Below are 21,648 nucleotides of genomic sequence, written 5' to 3'. Positions count from 1 at the left end.
AGGGGGCGTGGCTGTCACAGACAATAGAGGACACTGTCTTTTCTACAGCAGGAAGACACAGGCATGGGCTGGTAGACATTTCCAGATGTCTAGAACTATGTAAGACACTGCCACGAACCCTACTTCGAGGCAGTCGGAAGTATATGAAGGCCTGAATTGAAGGTGTAGGTCTTCAGATTGTATGAATTTATTTTGTGAATCTTTAAAAGTTTGCTGTGGCCTTCTAAGTGTCTTAGAGTATAGGGGAGGGGACACGTGTATTTTGGGTCAGATGCAAGGATATGTACTTCTGGCACAAACTGAAACACACCCTGATCTCATCAAAGTGGTCAGTTATGAGAGGGCAATAGAAATGTAACACACAGAATCAGATTTCCTCCCTTTTCCTTTGGTCATAAGTCCAAAGTATAGACTGGAGAGACTTTCTGAGTAAGATCAGATAAATATCTACTCAAAGATAGAGTCTTCCAAAGTCATAATTGGTTTATGGGCTGTTGACATCCAGTGAAGTTAATTATAGTCTTGCAGCTGTGTGTGAGATCAAAATGAGTTCGAACAAAGGTCAGGACGCATTAGAAAGTTGTATCATACTTAAGCTTGGTCTCAGACAAGGTTGTATTAAACAACAAAAACCCAGTCAGTGACAAATTTTATAATTGTCTCAGTTCTTTGGAACTGTTTAGAGCTCTTTAACCCATATAAAAATAACATTCTGCGTGTTTCCAATAAGTGTGGCTACTGTCGTGATCAAAGTGGCTTATGCTTACCAGAGCCTCACTGTAGAGACAGTAGGCAGTGCAGTAGCTCAAATACTGCCTAGTAACTTGAGGCATCGCTGTGCTGGGGATGGAATTCAGGGCCTTACCTATGCTAGCTCTGTCTGTGAGTTGACTTATCCAGGTCTGTTTCTGAAGGGTGTTGGGCACGTTTGGTTTTCTCGTTTGTATAAGGGTGACACAGTCGTGTTCACACTAGCATAATCAATATTTCTCGCAACTCAGCAGATGAATGAACAACTGAGAGAACACGAAGAGTGGCCTTGGCAGAGCCCTAGTCATGGCCACTCATGAATGAGTGCTGCTCCCCATCTCACACTCTGGGGTATTGTGTTTAATTCTAGACTGTGAAGGGAACAAACTTCTAACATCAAAACTGTCCACATTTGAAGACTGTCTTAAGTTGGGTTCTATGGCTGTGGAGAGACACCATGGCCAAGGCAACTCTTATAAAAGCAAACATTCAATTGGGGCTGGCCTACAGTCTCAGAGGTTTAGTCCTTTATCATCACAGCGGGAAGCATGGCAGCCTGCAGGCTGAGGTGGTGCTGAAGGAGCCAGGAGGAGATTCTGATTCCACATTTCGCTGAGTTTGAGCGTGGGAAACCTCAAAGCTCTGCCTCTACACCGACACACTTCCTCCTACAAGGTCACACTTATTCCAGTAAGGCCACACCTTCTGACAGTGCCACTTCCTATGACCAAGCATTCAAACACATGAGTCTAAGGGGGCAAAACTAATTCAAAGTGCACAAAGACTTTCTCTTCACTTCAGTCTTAAAAATAAAAATTAGCTCCTTTAATGAAAATGTTTCTTAAACTAAACCACCAAGGCAGCCTATAATTCTTTTATAAGATTTTATCCTCAATATATAATGTCTTGATGCAAAGTCCTGGATTATATTTCATCTTGCTATAATACTATATTAGTTTGTCATCTTAGAACCCAAGACTTTGAGTTCTTGTCTCACCAGGAAGTTCACCAGGGGAAGAACACTAACAGTTGCACTAGTAGCAGTGGTTATCCTATGGGCTCGGTAAAAAGTCCAAATATAAAGAAATCAAACTGTTGATAGAAAAAAACCAAAAACAAATGGTCACAGTTTTATTTATGGTGGTGGACACCGAAAGTAGCAATGGATGGTGCATGCAGCTTCTCTTTCTTTGGGTTTTTGTTTTTTTTCCTAGTTCTTAGGCTTTGTGGACATAAGGGTGAATTTGCACAAATGTGTGCATGTGTATGCGTGTGTGTGTGTGTGTGTGTGTGTGTGTGTGTGTGACCTAGAAGATAGATAATACCTTGAGTTTATTAATGCAAAGTATGAATATGTTTGGATTAAATGATCACATGTAAGTGAAAGGAAATAAGGAAATTATACATTTGTGCTTGGTGGATGTAAAATTCAACTTATACAATATGTTGAACTATTAGATAATCAAATTATATAGGAATTTACTTATAGCAAAAGCTAAGAATTAGGGGAGAAAGGTCTATATTTTTATGCGGTGTGACAAATTCCCATGGTGACGGACCCCTAAGAGTAATGAGTGTGCTGCGGAGGAGAAACTTCTGGCCCCAAGGATGATGAGGCCCAGCTCATTAGATTTTAGGGAATAATCTACATAGAGGCGGTTGTACACATCACTATGTAAATGTCCTCGTGAAATATTCCTAAATTATTTCAAAATGCAATGAAAAAGTATCTCTACCTCTTAAGTGTGATGTAATGTATTTGTTTATGTTTCAGGCAAAGTTACATGGAGAACAATATCACATTAGCTTCAATTCAGTGACACTCGCTATATAGCTTTTGACTAAACTTTTAAAAATTAAAACACAAACAATTTCCAAAGATTAGAGATATATAGCTAATTTATGAACATATTATTATTTTTACTTTATTTTTGAATGCTGGGGACCAAATCCAAGACCGTTGATAGCTTGTTAAGCATTCTAGTACTCAGCTAAAATCTTAGTCTTTGCAGGCATTATGGTGACACATGTGTGCTTCTAAGTAGAGAAACAACAAATGTATATCTTTATGGTGATAATTTGTAAATTCAAGCTGTAGCATTTTTTCTTCAGAAATATTCTAATGTTTATGAAAACTTTATAAAATATTAAAGATTGCAGCATATCAGAAAAAAATCAACAAGCTAACAAGGCAAGAAGTCCTAGGTTATGTTTTCTTTTCTTTAAAAGGGAACACAAACATTTTAGTAATAGGAGCTTTATTTTGAAGTAGTTGTCTTTATAAAATCCGATTGGTCTCTCTGTCTCTGTCTCTCTCTCTCTGTCTCTCTCTCTCTGTCTCTCTCTCTCTGTCTCTCTCTCTGTCTCTCTCTCTTCCTCCCTCTCTTCCTTCCTCCCCCATCTCTCCCTCTCTCTGTGTGTCTATTTCTCTTTCTCTCTGTGTATGTTTCTCTGTGTATGTGTTTGTGTATTTCTCTTTCTCTCTGTTTCTGTATGTATGTTTCTGTGTGTGTGTGTGTGTGTGTGTGTGTGTGTGTGTGTGTGTGTGTGTGATGTGTGTGAGTGAGGTCAGAAGGCAACCCTGGGGGTTGATTTTTTCCTTCCACCTTTTTGTGGGTTCTGGGCATTGAACTCAGCCCCTTTGCTTGCCGAGTCATCTTGTCTACCATGGAGTGGTCCTCTTCAAAGTGTCCACAGCCCCTGGTACTAGCCATTGTTTACTGGACTGAGCTCCTCCAGAAATCTGCTGAAAATCACTTGCAGAACAAAGGAAGGACAAAGCCACATGCAGTGTTGAAACATTGCCATGACCACCACAACAATCACTACTGTGACTGGTGCTAGGAGAGACGCTTACCTCTGTGAAATCTGGCAGGCAGGGTACATCTAGCCTTTGGACTGCTGGTGCTCCTGCATAGGTTTAATTGACGTAAAGTTAATTTTGATTAGAAAATACAAGAGGCAGGCAAGATGGCTTATCAGGCAAAGGCTCCAGCTGCCGGGCCTTTTGCCTTGAGTGTGATCCCAGACCCTACCTGGTAGAAAGAGACTCCTGCAAGTTTTCCTTTGACCTACACTCACAAGCTGTGGTGTGTGTGCACTCCCACAGTATACATAGACACACATACATGCACACAGAACAAAAAACTGTAATTAAAAATTTTTTAAAAATGAAACTGGAGAGATGGTGGCTCCACACTAAGAGCGCTGGCTGTTTCTCCAGAGGTCCCAGGTTTGATCGCCTGCAGCTCACAACCATTAATTTCAGCTCCAGAGGATCCAGTGCCTCCAAAAGCAGACATGGAGGCAAAATACCCATGCATATAAAATAATAAATATGATGGCAAATGGCCAGCACAGAAGTCTGCTCTTTATTGGTCCCCAAACTAACATAACAGTTTTTAAACAGAATGACAAGACATTAGCTTGCTTTCTCTAATTCATGTGCTCTGTGTCGCCATGTGGGAAACCCTTATTATTTAATGTGGGGGAGAGTTCTCAGGGGTATTAACTTGAAGAAACCTTTACTAATCAGATGTCTTTTAAGGAAATTGTGTTATTTCTTTTTATATAGGCTTTGCTGACAATTCGTATGCTTACAATATGTGAGTGCATGTGTGTGGTTGCTTGGTTACGTGTGTGTGTGTGCGTGTGTCTTATTTTCAGAAGTTTGGTTCATTATGGTCATCCAGGAAGCATGGCAGCATACAGGGAGGCATGGTGTTGGAGAAAGAATTGAGAGTTCTACATCTCGATCTGAAAGCAGCCAAGAGGAAACTGAACCACTCTGGGCATAGCTTGAGCATACAAGATCTCAAACTTCGGGCTGGGGATTTAGCTCAGTGGTAGAGCGCTTACCTAGGAAGCGCAAGGCCCTGGGTTCGGTCCCCAGCTCCGAAAAAAAGAACCAAAAAAAAAAAAAAGATCTCAAACTTCTCCTCCACAGTCTCCACAGTGACGTGCTCCTCTAGCAAGGCCACACCTACTCCAATATGGTCGCACTTACTAATGGTGTTACTCCCTATGACCAAGAATCCAAGGACATGAGTCTTTGGCAGCCATTGCTATTCAAACTACGAGATAAGCATATACATTATAACTGAGGTACATCCCCAACTCCAGCTTCTCAACTAAGTAATTTTGGAAGAATGTCATTTCCATAGAAGGCTTAAAAATATACTCTTGAAGATGTGAACTTATCTACAAATGTAAGATTTTGAGATAATCAGAGATTCTATGACATTCATCTCTACTAGGTAAAAATGTGTTCAGGTCACCACTCACAAATATCTTTTACAATTTAGTTTTACTATTAATATTTAAATTTTAAATTAGCATATAATTACATCGCTTCACCTGTTCCCTCTTCTCCCTCCAACCCCTCTCATATACTTGTATAATCCCCTTATTTCTCAAATTCATGGCCTCTTTTTCTTTAATTGTTGTCATATATATATATATATATATATATATATATATATGTCATCACACACACATGCATGTATTCCTAGATATAGAACTACAACCTGCTCAGTCTGTGTAATATTTCTTATACGCAAATTATTTCAGTGCTTATGACTATTGTAGATATTTTTAATATATGGGATTTACATTTACAAAAGATGTAGTTTGTCTCCAACAAGCACAGAAGCACCATTTCATGTGATGGCAGGTTTTTTACCAGTGGAAGGGGCTCACTGGCTTATGGCACTTCCAGTTTATCTCCTTGAGTGGCTTTCTGATCCAGGAACTAATGTGTGAAGAAATGCCAAAGAATTTATAAAAAGTGGACAGGTCTTCCACAGGGCCACACTAGCTACCGAATTGTCTTGCAGTGAGCCAACATTTTACTTCTGAAAGCACTAAGTACATCTCGTTCAGAAGTCTGGGGTCCTGGTTAGCTCAAGCATGACGATGAGCAGGTAGTGTTCCCTCAGGATTTGGATGGGAGAGACTGGGGACTCTCCTCAGAGTCTACTGGTGTGGAGGAACAGGCTGTGTAGATAGAAGGAACAGCAAGATAGTTCTAGGAGGAAAAGATCAGGCACAGAGACACCTCTCACCACCAAGTTCATATGGAGTCTTCCTTAAAGCACATAGGTGAATGAGAGACTGCTAATGTAGAAAAGTCACTTACCATTTCATCTCTTTCAGAACGTTGCAAATGTAAGCCTGTCAGAGCTACACAGAAGACCTATTTCCGGAACAATTACAACTATGGTAAGGATACTGTTACCGTCCACTCATGGGTGTATATTACATGCACACCCTTGCATGCGCAGAAATGGGTAGTTAAAAAGGGAGGCTTAAAAACAAAGGACACTTGCAAGTGTTGTTTCCAGTTTCAGCTAATTAAAATGCATCATGGGGCTGGAGAGATGGCTCAGCCGTTAAAGGCTAGGCTCACAACCAAATAAATAAATGCATCATGGTGGCAAAGTTCTTCTCAAATGTGTGATTGTGAGAGCATCGGTTTGTTTGCTTGTTTATTTGTTTGTTTAAACCATAGCATTGAGCACCCAGAGATCAGTTTCAAGGTAGAAGTTCTTGTCTCTGGCTTGGTATCTGGATTCCAGCTGTGCTCCACAAGAATGACCCAAAGGACTGGGAAACAGTACTTAATAGTTGTTGCTGTTCATCTAAGGGAATGCTTTGCTCTTTAACGGGATCCAATGTAACATTTTGACAAGTTAACTGCTAACTGAAGAGCCTCCTCTACAAATAGAGCTGACTGATTTAATGGGAGGGTGCTGTCTTTCCCAGGGACTGTTTCAGAAACTTTCCACGTACTGTCTCATTTCGTTTTCTCAACTGCTCACAACCACTCTTCTCACCCAGGCTTTATGAGTGATGATTATTGAACAAAGCTGTCCCTTCTTTCATTCTGTATAATGTACTCTTGGGTACTGTTATACTTCAGTGAATGTCAATCATTGTTAGGCACATGAGAAGCAGTCACTGGCGTTCCTCTGCTGGTAAGATAGGTCTGCTCAGTGCTTCTGTTTTCCACAGATTTTTTTTTCAAAAAAAATATAATTGTTTTTCAAGTAGAGGCTGAATAGTCCTTATCCAAAATGCTAGGGACCAGAAGTATTTAGGATTAGTAGACTACCATTTTGTATTTTGGAATATTTGTGGATGTGTGGGAATATTCTTGGAAATATTCTTGGGAATGGGACTCAAGTTCAAGCACGAAATTTGTGTATCACTGACAGTTCCTGAAGGTAATTATTGGGGCATCTTTAGTTGAACTGTGACCTGCCAGGTGGAGTCAGGGTGGAATTTTCCGTTTGTAGCACTGTGTTGGATTTGGTAGTAGGAACACTCAGCCTGTGAGTGAGACCGACAAGGTCATGCCATACTCTGATCCTGAGTTAATGACTAAATATGGATTAGAGACTTCTAAAGTTAACTACGCTGTGAAAATGAGAATTTTGTTTTTATGTGCCTTATTTTTAGAAGCTGGAGGGTGTATAACGATTCAACTCAACTTCTAGAGCAGTGGTTCTCAGCCTATGGGTCACCACCCCCTGGGGGTCAAATGATGCTTTCACAGGGGTTGCTTAAGACCACAGGAAAACACAGCTATTTACATTACAATTCATAACAGTAGCAAAATTAGTTATGAAGGAGCAATGAAGATAATTTATATTACAGAGGTCATCACAGCATGAAGAGCTGAATTCAAGGATCCCAATATTAAGAAGGTTGAGAATTACTGTTCTAGAATTTGGGGTCTTAGAAGGAGAGAAGTAACCATGACAGTAATGCTTGCAAACGCAACTTATTAAAGAGCATAAAAGAAGAGTAGGCGAGTCTGAATGCAATTTCTTTCCCAAATTTTTCTTCAGTGGAATACATTTTTATATTTTGCTTATAATTTATTTGTTTTTAGACAGGGACTCTGCACTTGAAAGGCTAGCCTAGAATGGGCTCTATAGCCCAAGTTGCCTCTGAACTTGTAACCTCAGCCTCTCCAGCACCAGAGTTGTGGGCATGAGCTTACCAGATCACCTGACTGCCTATCTTAAGCAGGATCTTAGCCACTCTTGGCAAGTGGGGCACAGACAGACATTTCAAGGAGGGACAGATGTCCCCCAGCTGAAGAGTTTAGTTTATCTAAGAATCAAATGCCTAGCTACTTATCTACTTCCTTATGCAAACTGCCACAACTGCAGGGGGAAGGAGGTCTTTGGTTTCAGTAGGCTAGCCTTTTAAGATTTATAAAGGCTATGGGAACTTTTATATATAGCTATGATAAAAGGTAAAAACATGATTTCATACCGGGGCTTGGCAGTGTTGGTGGACGACTTGCCCGGCATTCACAGAACGCTGGGTTAGATCGTCAGCATCACGAAATATCGTTCTTGTAGTTCAATGTTATCCCTTGCTATGCAGCAAGTTGGAGGACGGCCTAGGATACATGAGAGCCTGTCTTCAAACAAACAGCAGCAAACACACACACACACACACACACACACACACACACACACACACACACACACATGCATGCACTGGTGCACACACACTAAAAACACTAGCAATAAAAAATTATTTCAAAGAGATAGAGTTGTGTTCATTTCTCTTTACTTAGTACTTTTAACTTTGCCCAGCTTCCTTGTTAACAAAGTAGCCTGTGGTACTCTTACCATTTAAGGTTAAACTAGTAATCATCACAACATTAAGAAGAACCTTTAGAGAAGGTAGCTGAGTGAGCATTACAACAATCGAGAAAAAGGAGAGCTTTGTCTAGTACTCCATCTGTAGCCCCTCCCAGCACTTGGGAATAAGGCCGAGAGGATCAAGAGTTCAAGGCCAGCTAAGACTGCATTGCAAGTTCAAGGTCCGCCTAGATTTCCCTAATCACTATTGGAAAAAAAAATGAAAAGAAAGAGTAAAAAAAGGAGGTGAGGACAAAATATTCTCTTTGTCATAGCCAGACACTACGGCTACCCATGATTTAAAGACTGGTTTTTGGTTCGGACTTACAGATTTTTAGGAGAAAATAGGCCCTCCAATGCTTAACTAGAAGGCAAACTAACGAAAGGAATATTTTTGTTTCAAAATATATTGATTTTCACTGTATGTATTTGCATGTATCTATAAGAAAATGAGGTATAGGCAGGAACAACTGCTAATTCATATGAAACCTCTGCCTCATTCTTGACCAATTCAGTAAAAAAAATGTGAGTTTTAGCAAAATTACTTGAATAATAAAGTAGGTGTTGTGGAGAGGTATTTTTTTTGGAGGAGGTTCATGTGCTAAAAATTCCTAATGAAAATAGTGGATGCACCGGGTAAATAAATCACTCGCTGAGAACATTTGCACAGCTCCCTAATCGCTAATGGCTGATGGATACTGGGAAGCACATTCATTTAAGCCAGGACTCACATAAATATGTCTGCAGACTGGCCTTCGGAACTGGCCAGTCTGGAGGGAAAATGTTATCTCTTGTCAAAATACAGGGCCGTGGGAACAGGGAAGGACAGGGACGCCACTGGCTAGTCAAGCCAGGCAGGGCCACCTGGGCAGTTAGACTTTGCCTGAAATAAACTCTCACGCTTGTGTTGCAACAAGTTCTCTGAAGACTGAAATACTCCTTAATAAAATTGAGGCTTTATCCTAAATTTTACAAATTTTGGTAACAGAATCTCTGTCCTGTAGATTGCTGTGCCCGTAGACCATTAGGTTATGACGATAAAGTTAGGACGATGGTGGAGAATGGATTATCAGCTGGTTTTACGTTTTGGTGGAGGGATTTTATAATCCTGTATAATCCTGAACACCTAAAATACCTGGGGGGGATCTGCAAGTGGGAGTTTGTCCATTCCTGTCTTCAGAGCTTTCCCAAAGTGGACTCTCTTACATACGTTGTGTTTCCTCTGTGGACATTGAATTAATGTGACAGAGCTTCCTGAGCAATTGTTGGCTTTTTATTAACTAACATGTTCTTATCTTTCTTTCTTTAAAAAGTAAAAATTTCCTGTAAAAATGTTTACTTAACAGAAGTAGATATCCACACAATGTGACTCTTCAAAAAGAGGCGCAGGAGAACAGAAGAAATGCACCTTCTAGGTTCTGAGTGCGTTTGTTTGACTTTGCAACGGAGGACAATTTGCCTTTGTGTTGAAAAGTGAAGCTGATGCCCGTAGGGAGAGCTGGGGTCTACTTGCATTGGGAGTGGGAGAGGGGGACTGATGCAGTTGGCATGCTAGAACATTGTCCATGACATAGCAGGGGCACCGGCTAGCAGAGTAGCTGAACGTAAGGCAGATGGAGGAGACAAGGTCTAATGGACAGCTTTTCTTCAAGAAGAAATCTCAGTATACGGAAAGGAGATACGACCGTAGCACTGGTGTGAAGGAGGGAGGGTGAGATGGGGAGAGGGAGGTGAATGACGGAGTAGATGGTTTGGAAACAAGACTGAGCCGTAGCAGGGAAGAGAGCCCGCCTTGAGAAAACTGATCAGTTGAATAATCAAAAAACAAAGCATCAAGGTGAGTAGGCCTTTCCATGGGGAAGATTGGTTTGAGCTAACACCTACTGGCAGCACTCGGTGCACATGCATAGCCGCACATCCAAAGTGAAGCCTTGTAGGGGAATTATAACAGATTACCCAATCAACCCTGATTACCTAAATGGGTTCGTGGAAATCACACATGTATACACACGTGTGTGTATAATCACCAATGTATGCATACACAGATACATACACAAATTAGCAGGGAATCAGGGCTGAGCATGAAGGCCAGTATAGTGTTTAGTTTCTCTAAAAGAAAATGTCTACCTGGCATTCCCTTTCTAACCATTGAGCATGAAATTGAGAGGAACTGGCTAGGAAAAAAGCCTACTGGCTTTTTGTTTTGTTCTGTTTTGAATGGTGTGCCTACTGTGTGTCATCGTATAAACCAAATTTACTTTCTTTTATCCAGTCATCCGGGCTAAAGTTAAAGAGGTAAAGATGAAATGTCATGACGTGACCGCCATTGTGGAGGTGAAGGAAATTCTCAAGGCATCACTGGTAAACATTCCAAGGGATACCGTCAACCTGTACAGCACCTCTGGCTGCCTCTGCCCTCCCCTCAGTGTTAATGAGGAGTATGTCATCATGGGGTATGAAGATGAAGAGCGCTCCAGGTAACTTTCCCCTGAAGGGGCCTGGGAGTTTGTTTCCCTTCCTAGCTAGTACATTTCTTTTTACACATCTTGCTGGGCTTTTCTTGTCTTAGGCTCTTTCTACTTTCTTGGGAACTATGGCTATATATTTTACTTTTATACGTTGGATAGAAAAAGGATATGAATGCTCATAGACTTATGGGTATAGATTTTTCTAGAAAGAAGGATCATAGATTTATTTATTTCTAAAGGGGTTCATGATTCCTAAATGGTTAAGACTGTTCTCAACCCTCTGGCTTTCCTAGTCTACAATAAACATATTTAGTTTCTCTTGCCACCAATTCTTCGAATTTTTTTCAATTATATTCTCTGGTTTTTCAAAAGCTGTCATTTGATTTTTAAAATGCAGGTTACTCTTGGTAGAAGGCTCTATCGCTGAGAAGTGGAAGGATCGGCTTGGTAAGAAAGTCAAGGTAGGCTTGGATTTTATGTTCAAAGTAGAACTGGGGCTGGGACTGAGCAACCGTGCTGTACGTTCAGAAGAAAAATTCTGTCTGGCCATATAAACCATACAAAACCTTCTCTTACACAAATTAGTTGCCCTTAACTACATGAGAATATCAAGACCTGATATGCATATATATACATATATATACATAAACACACATATATACATGTACATGAATATTCTGAGAACTGAGATTATCTTTATTGTCTATTCATTTATGGAATGAATTTCCTCTACGTGTATCAGAGCTCTAACTACGGTTGCCTTAACTTCTTGGGAAACCTCGTGTAGCTGGCCAACCATGACAGGCCGGCTTCATGCAAGCGTTCGGGTGCCAGCCTCTGACAGCTAATTGCTCTGCCATGGAGGCTATCGCTTCCATCTTCTTGTTCAGTAGAAGTCACCCAGGGCTGCTCTGTCACCAACGTCATAGGCCATTCCAGGCAGAAAGAAGCAAGGCGGTCAACATAGGTTTTCAAGAACTCTGTGAGGAAACTTTATCATGGAACTCTTGATCAGAACAGGGGCACTTCTATCTCCACTTGGGAAACCAGGAAATAGGGGTTTTTACTGCTTCTAAACAAATTGCTCTTCTCTGAGAAGGGGGGAAAAAAACCTAGTGCTGAATAGAAAAATACCTCGGTGTCCAATGTGTAGACACGGACTTCTATGAACGAGATGCTGCCATAGTCATAAGTGCAGAAGAGATCTCACCAAACTGGGTGCTTAAAACAGTGATGTGGGTTTAATATTTTACATTATAATCCTAGACCATATGCATGCATGTATGTATGTATGTATGTATGTATGTATGTATGTATGTATTTGAAGTAGTACATTACTCAGTAGAAAAGGTTTTGCATTTCTTATTATTACACTAGCACATCTTCCTCAAAGAGAAGAATGACTGGGGAAATACAAAGGAGGCAGAAAAATTTCCAAGGGTGTGAACTGGGGATGGGGGTTGGGAGGGAGAACTGTACCAAACATAATACATCCTCTTCTGAGAGCTGAAGGCTCAGGCAGCATTTCCAGGGTAAATTAAACACCCTTAGGCAGTTGATCTTGTTACGTCTGGTACTCAGCGTGGCAGACACATGTGAGTCGAAGTGACCCACAGAAATGTGGAGGGCATGACTTCATAGATAAAAAAACGATCACTCCTGACTTCCTTTGTCTCCAGGGTTTTTAGTCAGGAGTGAGGTGCAGTTCAAATGCTGACTGTGAGTGTTTTTTGTTCACATCTCTGGGCAATTAACCTGGTGTTTAATTATTAGTGGGGAAGTGGATCTTCTTCAGAATAACTGGGACGTCTTTCCAGACTTTCGAGTCTGTTTTCCGCTTCTGAGTGCAGAACAGGGATTTGTCCTAAAGTCCTGTACCAGTCACTGGAAGAGTTTCAGCACCTCTGCTGCTGTGCATAGCAAGCCTCCCTGGTTATGTTTCCACTGGGCTGCACGGCTTGTCCTGTTTTGTAGCATGGTGAATTTACTTCCTTCAGAGAAGTCATAGTTTTTATGAGATCACTGATGTTCTCAGATTGAATTTAAACTCACTAATGAAAAACAATGAACCAATGACTTGAATAATTGTCTCTGTTGTTTTGAGACACTGTCTTGCTATGTAGCTCTGGCTGGACTGATACTTTTTCAATTTAGCACAGGCTGGACTGGTACCTATGATGTAGCATAGGCTGGCCTCAAACTCTCTGTGGTCCTCCTGTACTGGTGTTCTTATTACAGTAATATATCACTGCTCCCAGTTCTCTTCTGAGGTGTCTCTTTTTAAAAAGATTCTTAGATTTTTATTTCCTATGTATGAGTGTTGTCTGTTTGTATGTCTGTGTGTAAGTGCTCGTGCCCAAGAAGCCCAGAAGAGGGTGTGGGATCCCTAGGAACTGGAGTTATAAATATTTGTGAGCTGTCATTTGGGTGCTGGGAGCGTCTATGTTTCACATCAGCCCATTGTGCAAGGTATTTGAATTACATTGGAGAGAGTTAAGAATCAGATTTTTTTTAAATATAAAAGCAATATTATTGTGCAATAAAGTCAGCTAATACGATGATTAATATGATGATATACTTTAATAGAAAAGCTACTAATAACCACAAACGTGCTGCTCACTTTGTAATCCTTCCATCTCAGAATAATCCCATGATCAGTTATTAATCTCAATACAGAAACAATAAAAACACTGATTACGTTCACAACCTTTGTATGGTTAAGTTGGGGGATAGAATCAGAACGTGAGCCACTTGGCATTAGCTTCTTGCTACTTAAAGTGAGGTCATTGACTCAGCAGCCCCTGGGTCATCTGAGAGCTCCTGAGCTGTGGAAATCATGGACCCCATTCAGAGCTGATTAACAGGAAGCTGTTCTCAGCATGGTCCTCTGATGATTTCTATGTTCACTGAAGTTCGTTGAGTACAGATGCACTTATCACTCCGTACACTTTCACCGTGTAACCTCCATTCAATTGTATTACAAGTATTGACATGCATATGAAATACAAGTTAAATGTGACTTTTCTTACTTTTTTTAAATGCATGCAACAACAACAATCAAAAACCCACAATTGCATGCATTATAAAACCCGTGGCTAGGCAGTATCTCATGGTTTTGGTGTAATTGGCAAATACTAGGAAAATATTTTAGAGACACCATTTTTCCTTTCTGTTTTCACTATTTAAAACAGCTAACTTTGTGTGTGTGTGTGTGTGTGTGTGTGTGTGTGTGTGTGTGTGTACATGTTCACACATATGCGCTTGTGCATACTGGCGGATGTGAACGTGGTGGCTAGAAGTCACTGGTAGGTGTTGTGTCTGTGTGTGTGTATGTGTTCACACACATGCACTTGTGCATGCTGGTGGATGTGCATATGGAAGTCACTGTTAAGGGTCTTGCTCAATTGCTCTCTACCTCACCTTTGGAGACAAGGTCTTTCCCTCAAACGGATGCTAGACTCTCTGACTACGGAACTCCAGGGACCAGCCTGTCTTTGCACCCTGGCTTGCTGTCCCCTCGGCACTGACTCTATAGATGGATACCACTCCACTCGGCTTTTACCCAGATGCTGGGTACCAAACACATGTACCAACTCCCAGACCACTCAACTAGTTTTTAAAAGGTCATGTTGCTTTAGTCTTAAGAAAATGATGAGAAATAGCCCTTCCCTCAAACTGTCAACATAAATCTTCCACTTGAATATAAATTCAGAAAGTACAGATCCTGTTGACTTTTGTATCATTTACAGACATGGAATTTTAGTTCTACATTTCGGTACGATGGCATCCTTGAATATCTTATAGATGAGACGGTCTCCTTTGTGGTTTTTGAAATCAGAGCGTTGTGTTTACGCAGCATCGCTGTTATCTTTGGATAGAGGTTTTGTACTTTTGGAAAAGTAGCCAAACACTTTAGAGGTCTGACTCTGGACTCTCCCTCCGTTGATAGCATCATAGAAATTAAGCCCCAAATGCTGTGTCCATGTGACTGTTCTCTCTTTTACATTTCACAGCGCTGGGATATGAAACTCCGTCATCTTGGACTGGGTAAAACTGATGCCAGCGATTCCACTCAGAATCAGAAGTCTGGCAGGAACGCTAATCCCCGGCCAGCGCGCAGCTGAATCCTGAAATGTAAAAGGCCACACCCACGGACTCCCTCCTAAGACTGGCGCTGCTGGACTAGCAAAGGAACACCGCACGGTTGCACTCGCGACCTCCTGTTTACCACAGACACCGCGTGCCAACTGATGTTACTTCTGGTTCCTTTTCTCCTGCTTCTTAATAGCCTGGGGTTAGATTCTTCTATATGTTCTATATCCTGTTTCACCAACCATGTGGGAACTGTTCTTTTGCAACCAGAATAATAAATTAAATATGTTGATGCTAAGGTCTCTGTCCTGGAGTCCCGGGTTTTAATTTGGTGTTCTGTACCCCGATTGAGATGCAGTATTTGATGTAAAGAGAGAATTCTGGTAATATCTCAAGAACTAGATATTGCTGTAAAGCAGACTCTGCGGCTATCCTTGAAGCCTTGTGTTTGTATGCCTTTGGGCATTTCCCTCATGCTGTGAAAGTTCTAAATGTTTATAAAGGTAGAATGGCAGATTGAAATCAGACACTGCACAAGCGGAGCGGGGCAACACCGGGAAGCATTTATGAGGAAATGCCACACAGCATGAATTATTTTCAAGATTGGCAGGCAGCAAAATAAATAGTGTTAGGAGCCAAGAAAAGAATATTTTGCCTGGTTAAGGGGCACACTGGAGTCAGTAGCCCTTGAGCCACTGACAACAGTGCTCTTCTGGCAAAGTCTTTTGATTTGTTCATAAATGTATTAACGGACATTAGAGAAAAGCTTATAGCTAGACTTCTGTTGTTATCACTGTAGCTCTGCTTCCTTCTAAATAAAGCTCATTGTTGGACGCCCCACCTCCATTCAGAAATAAATTTGGCTCGCTGTATTGACCAGGAAAAGAAAGCATTGAAGTATGCATGTGTGCACCAGGGTGTTATTTTAAAGAGATGTGTAACTCTATAAAAGACTATAGTTTACAGGACAGTGAAATGTGCACATTTGTTTTCTTTTTTATTCTTCTTTTTGCTTTGGGCTTGTGATTTTGGTTTTTGGTGTGTCTGTATTTTTGGGGGTGGGTGGTTTAAGCCATTGCACATCCAAGTCGAACTAGATGAGTAGACTAGGCTCATGGCCTAGACCTTATGAATTGAATTTGTGCTGTTTAATGCTCCGTCAAAATGTCTAATAAAAGGAATTATGGTTGTCGGGAGAGACAACAACAACAAAAATGTTTTTCTTACTCAAGCTGCAGTGAAACCCCCGATGGCCCATGGGGAACTCATGGTGCCTTTTCTTCCTTCCTGCAGTGGGGATCTTTAGAGCATGTGCCAATCACCTAAAAGTCTCATTCCTTGCAGCTTACGCATGTGGTAGTAGTGGATCCAAATTCCTAAGCTATGGTGTGCTGAAAATAAAGCATGTATGAAGCAAACGATGCTGTGTGTCCTTCTGTAAGAACAACCAGGCAAGGATGAAATTCATTCCTGAGCAGACCTTTCCAGTGTTGGTAATTAATACCTCATCTAACTTCTTTTCTTTTAGAAGCAAAAAACCATCCTTGCTTTCCAGTGAGCCCTAAACACCAATATTTTCCCCCAACCTTAGAACCAGACTCCCATGTTTGTCTGTAGGAGGACAGCACAGGCTTGGATCTGCTGTGGTTGCTTTCAGGTACCTTGTACTGTGTTCTCTGGTGCTGAGACAGGGGTGTCTTTTCCTAGGTGTGTTGTTATCCCTTTAAGGAGAATTTTGTGTGACTTGGTATTGAGGAGTGCTGCTCTAGGGATGCTGAGATACGGAGTTGGGGGAGGGAAGGGCAGCACTGTGGATGGATGTTGGCCTCCAATCTCTCCCCAGGGTATTTGTCTTGGCTGTGGGCTCCCAGGATGAACACAACCATCCTATTCTGTTTCCTCAGGGCTTCCACAGCAACCCTGCAGAAAGGGCAGGACTTGGTAACAGGAGACTTGAAGGAGCTGGCATCTGGACTCCCTAACATGCCATCAGTGTTTCCAGGGCATACTTGAAGCTATTTTAAGTAATGAAAATTTTACTGTTTGTTTGTTTATTTCTTTTTTTTTTATGTCTTGAAGGTAGAACCAGGCCCTGTGGGTGCTCGACATCTATATATCTCCATTTCTATCTCCATTTCTATCTCCATTGCCATTTGTGTCTGCCTACATCAAGCTACAGCCTCAGCCAGTGATAAAATATCCTTATATAAATGAAAACCTATATGGAGGTGTTCTGTTTAGGTGAATAGATGGGAAAATATATTAGTTTTCAGTGTAGGAATTTCCCATGTAATAGATGTAAATTCATACACAGTTGCATTCACAGATAAAGGGGGTAGTCTCTGAGGTTAAGCAGAGGGTTTTTTTTGTTGTTGTTGTTATTGTTTGTTTTTTTTTTAAGAAGCATTTATTTATTTCATGTTTGTGAGTACACTGTGGCTGTCTTCCGACACTCCAGAAGAGGGCATTGGATCCCATTACAGATGGCTGTGAGCCACCATGTGGTTGCTGGGAATTGAACTCAGGATCTCTGGAAGAGCAGTCAGTGCTCTTAACCGCTGAGCCATCTCTCCAGCCCCTAAGCAGAGTTTTTACTACCTTCCGTTTCAATCACCTTGTTTAGTCTTGGTTGTCTGTAGGGGACTTGTCATTTCAACATTTTGAATGGGACAACACCTGTGAACTAGGTACATGGCCATTTTTAAGTTTGGTAGCTTTGACATCTTCACTAACAAACTGTGCAGACATCTTGGAGGGAGGCATGATTTTGTCAGGACAGGCAGGTTTCTATGCAGACTGGAAAACCATTTCCGATTCACCATTGTCATACATGTGTCACTAGTGCCTCTCTGCAGGTCCTTTATGCCCCCCCCAAAGCCATTAAAAGCTGGGAGGCGGTGGTGCACTCCTCTAATCTCAGCACTGGGTAGGCAGAGGCGGGCAGAGCTCTGAGCTTGAGGCTAGCCTGCTCTTCATAATTAGCTCCAAGATAGCCAGGGGCAACATGGGGGAGCTCCATGTTGAAAAACAAGCAAAAAACAAAACAAAAAGCCACTACAAACTCAACATCCATGCTTGTCAGTAAACCCGGAGGCCTTAAATTTTAATTTTCTTGAGAAAATTTTGCTCACCTTCGGGATTTTAGTTTTCTTAACCCAGCCTGCTGAAGGAACCAGAGAAAAACAAGCAGCAAATGTGTGTTCTCTTTTTCATGGATCCCTGAGTGTGTGACTGCGTTGTGTTGTGTGTAATCTGACCCAGTGCCATATGGTATGCTGAGCATTGGGGGTGGGGCGGGACAATCCCGTGTCTTTCCACATCTGGAACCCGTTACGGAGCCACACGAAAGAGTTACGATCGCTGTGAGTAAATAGCTTTGCTTACAGCCTTCTGCAAGAAATTATTTGCTATTACATTTCAACAGTAAAATGACTTCTTAAAAAGCATTTCAAGGCTGGTAATTGTTTAACCCTATGGATTTTTAACATTTTAATACAGGGAAAACAAAAGAAGCACTAAGGAAGAAGGTAAAAACCAAGCCCCAGACTTTCAGGAGAGTGTCACTGAAATGCAGTCTGGAGAATTAAAGTCTATGGCTCCCAGCTGCATCCCAGTCACCAATAACAAAAATAATGCACTCCTCATACCTTTGATGGGACTCTCCTTGGGGTCCTGTCTAACAGTGGGGAGAAGTTACACAAAACACTCACACATGTCCTGTTGGTGCCTTAAAAGTTTATGGCGTGATTCCCACTTCATAGATGAATGGAAGATCCAGCCCTTCAGACATCTGTAAGCGGCAGAGAGGGGCCGGAGAATCTTTTCGTCTTATTTCCCAAGTTGTGCGTTTCCTGCTGTAGTAAAAATGTAAATGTACCTTAATATCGTTTTTCGACAAGCACAGTGCAAAGCAAGTGGAAGATTGCCTGATGCTGTCGGAAAGGCTACACCATGTTGTCCCAACGTTACCCCAAAATACTGTCCTCGTGCCTGTTCAGGTGTGCCCCACACCCCACCCTGAAGTAAAAGTTTTAGTGGAATTCTTCTAGTCCTGGATAATCAGATAAATAAGTCAAGTGATTCCTTTTAACTTTGGTAGCTTAAACACACATGATTTTGAGTTGGAAAGTGGCTATCTTTCTGTTTTCCCTTGAATGTGGAAAAGGTCTGAAGTCCCACGCCTTTGGCAAGGCTTGGAGAAAGGCTGAAGTCAAGGATGATGGTTGCTAAGGTAGAGAACTCAGTGGCTGTTTTCCCTAAGGGTGGGGCTGTCATATCCTAGGCAGATCATTACCTTTAACCCTTGAACAGCCAGGGCCCTCATAATCTAAAAGGAAACTGTTCTCCATGGCCTGCTTTCCCAGATTGTCATTCCTGAAGCATTTTTATTATGACAGAGTCAACATGTCATTGTACAACAGTGATGTTGTTCTTGGGACAAAATGCAAACACCAAGTTTCTGCTTGGCAGGCATTGCAAGCTTGAACTGTTGTCCCACAGAGGAAAGCATGGGATATACTTCAGGCCAGTTTGTCTAAAAGGAAAGGAAGTGTGGACTGTCGAGGAGGCTGATGCGGAAAGGAAGGGACATGAGGATAAGAAGTTTGCACTAACCCCAGGGACAGGAGGGTGATATGTCACCCACTACACAGTGGCACTGTAGTCAGGTGTTCGCATAGATGTGGGGTGGATGTTATCACTTAGGTCTGGGCAAGATGGGTGGGTAGGAAGCATGGGCTAGCTCAGCAATGTTAGTCTGTGAGATAGGGAATGGAGCAGTCCATCTCACTGAATGGTAGATGGAACTCAGAAATAAAGCCGATTGGATTCATTCTACTGCCTATCTCTACATTGTTTAGGTGTTTCTATGGAAACCATAGCTTCTTGGAGGTTGCAACCCTGTGTATCTGTAACCAGAATTCATGAGGGAACAGTTGAAAAGGAATAATGATTTATTTTAGCTTCTTTTCAGATATTCAGTCTCTGATCTTGGCTTCATTGACTCTGGGTCCATTGTGAGACAGAACCATCATGGTGGGATCGTGTGAGGGGGAAAGGGTGTTCACTTCATAGTAGACAGGAAGTATGGAGAGTATTACTGTCAACGGCCCACCTCTAGTGACTCACCTCTTCCAGCTACCTCCACCTCCTAAAGTTTTCAGAATGTTTCAAAATGCCGTCCTCAGCTAGGGGCATGAGCTACGTGAACTGTAGGACCCGATCAGCCCTACATCCAGGAGGTCCCACTCACGTAGACACGGGGATGGAGATCAGTACAATAAGCAAGAGGTTTAATAATCCAGTATACTGGGGTGACCCTGTACTCGGGACAGAGGCGACCCTGAAGAACAAAGGCCCACACCCTTTATACTTTTTCAGGGAATAGGCTTTAGGTTACAGCATGAGTTGGTTATATCTCATTGGTGGGGTCTATTACTTTTTTAATTCATTGGAGGCCGCCTGTTGTCCTTTGAATTCATTGGAGGCCCTTGGTGGGGAAATATCTTTGGCATGCAGAGGAGGTGGTGAAGGACCCCTGCTAAGGGTGGTTAGCTCATTTCCTGGAACAGGGTGTTATCCTAAATTCCACCTGGCCTTTGCCTAAGGCAGCCTTTGTCCTTACGTTTGAATCTTACAGAAGGTGTGGGGGACATTTTATATTCAAACAACAGCTAAAAACCAGTATTTGAGGTAAGAAAAATTCCAGAAGAACTCAGCAAAAGAAGAAACGAACCCAAACAAAATCTTAGCTAGAAATCTTTCTCTAGGACTTAGAATTTGAAGGAAACAGCTCAGCCTCAATGAGAATCACAGAGGCCCAAGGACAACATACCAGCCGAGACTACATTGTCTGGTCAGCCACTCATGGCTCCCTGCCAGGCCTCTTCTGCTTGTCTACTTATTACTTGGTTGATAAAGTTAAATAAATGACTACACCAATATGTTAAGAACAGCTGAAAGATCAACTATGAAGCAAATATTAAAAAATCATGTTCTTTAAATTCATTGATTAATAGTCTTCTAGCTCATTTAAGTGCTTTTAGATCCCCAGATCAAGCAGTCTGGATCTGATCTTGTCTACACAATTCCAGAATGAAAGCTGCCAAGCCTCCTCTTTCCTTGGAGAGAACACTTTTGAAAACATGTGATCAAGACTTTTATGGAACAAGTTGAGGAAGCTCAGGAGTCAGGTACCTAGATTTAAGTTTCTAGTTTGCTACTGTCAAGCTACCTCGAGGGCTGGTGAATCAGGAGTGGAGGAGACTGAGCAGGACCTTGTAGATGCTTAGTAAGTACTGAGATTATCATGTGACTCCCAAATATCTGAGAGGTTCACAGTGCCTGAACAAAGTTCTAGCAAATGCTTACTGCGTCTGAAGAGAATAAAATTCCCCGGGAGATATTACCCAGCTACCCTGAGTTCTCTCCTGCATCTTTAGATTCTTCTCAGTTCACTCTCTAGCTGATTACTGAATGTATATTCCTTTCCTCCCTGCCAGGAAGATGTTCTTAAAAAGCAACAGTAAACCTGGGGATGGTGGTGCATGCTTTAATCCAAGCACACAGGAGGTAGAGGCCGGTGGAGGCTAGTTCTGACTTCAAGGCCAGTCTGGTCTGCGTAGGGAGATCCAGGGCAGCCAGGGCTCCACAGAGAAACTTTGCCTCAAAAAACAAAA

General features: G+C 41.8%; 1 protein-coding gene across 1 annotated transcript in view; it reads left to right on the top strand.

The window, feature by feature from the left end:
* Frzb (frizzled-related protein) overlaps positions 1 to 16,389 on the top strand; it is a 32,266-nt gene extending 15,877 nt beyond the window's left edge. The window contains 4 exon segments of the mRNA NM_001100527.2: positions 5,905 to 5,970; positions 10,684 to 10,888; positions 11,277 to 11,340; positions 14,893 to 16,389. Coding sequence (NP_001093997.1) covers positions 5,905 to 5,970; positions 10,684 to 10,888; positions 11,277 to 11,340; positions 14,893 to 15,003 — 446 coding nt within the window. The 3' untranslated portion in view covers positions 15,004 to 16,389.
* The last annotated feature ends 5,259 nt before the right edge of the window (positions 16,390 to 21,648 follow it).

This window comes from Rattus norvegicus, chromosome 3 (genome assembly GCF_021556685.1).
Source record: "Rattus norvegicus strain SHRSP/BbbUtx chromosome 3, alternate assembly SHRSP_T2T, whole genome shotgun sequence".
Taxonomy (NCBI): domain Eukaryota; kingdom Metazoa; phylum Chordata; class Mammalia; order Rodentia; family Muridae; genus Rattus; species Rattus norvegicus.
Note: the sequence above shows the minus strand (reverse complement) of the source record. Positions and strands in the feature narration are given on the sequence as shown.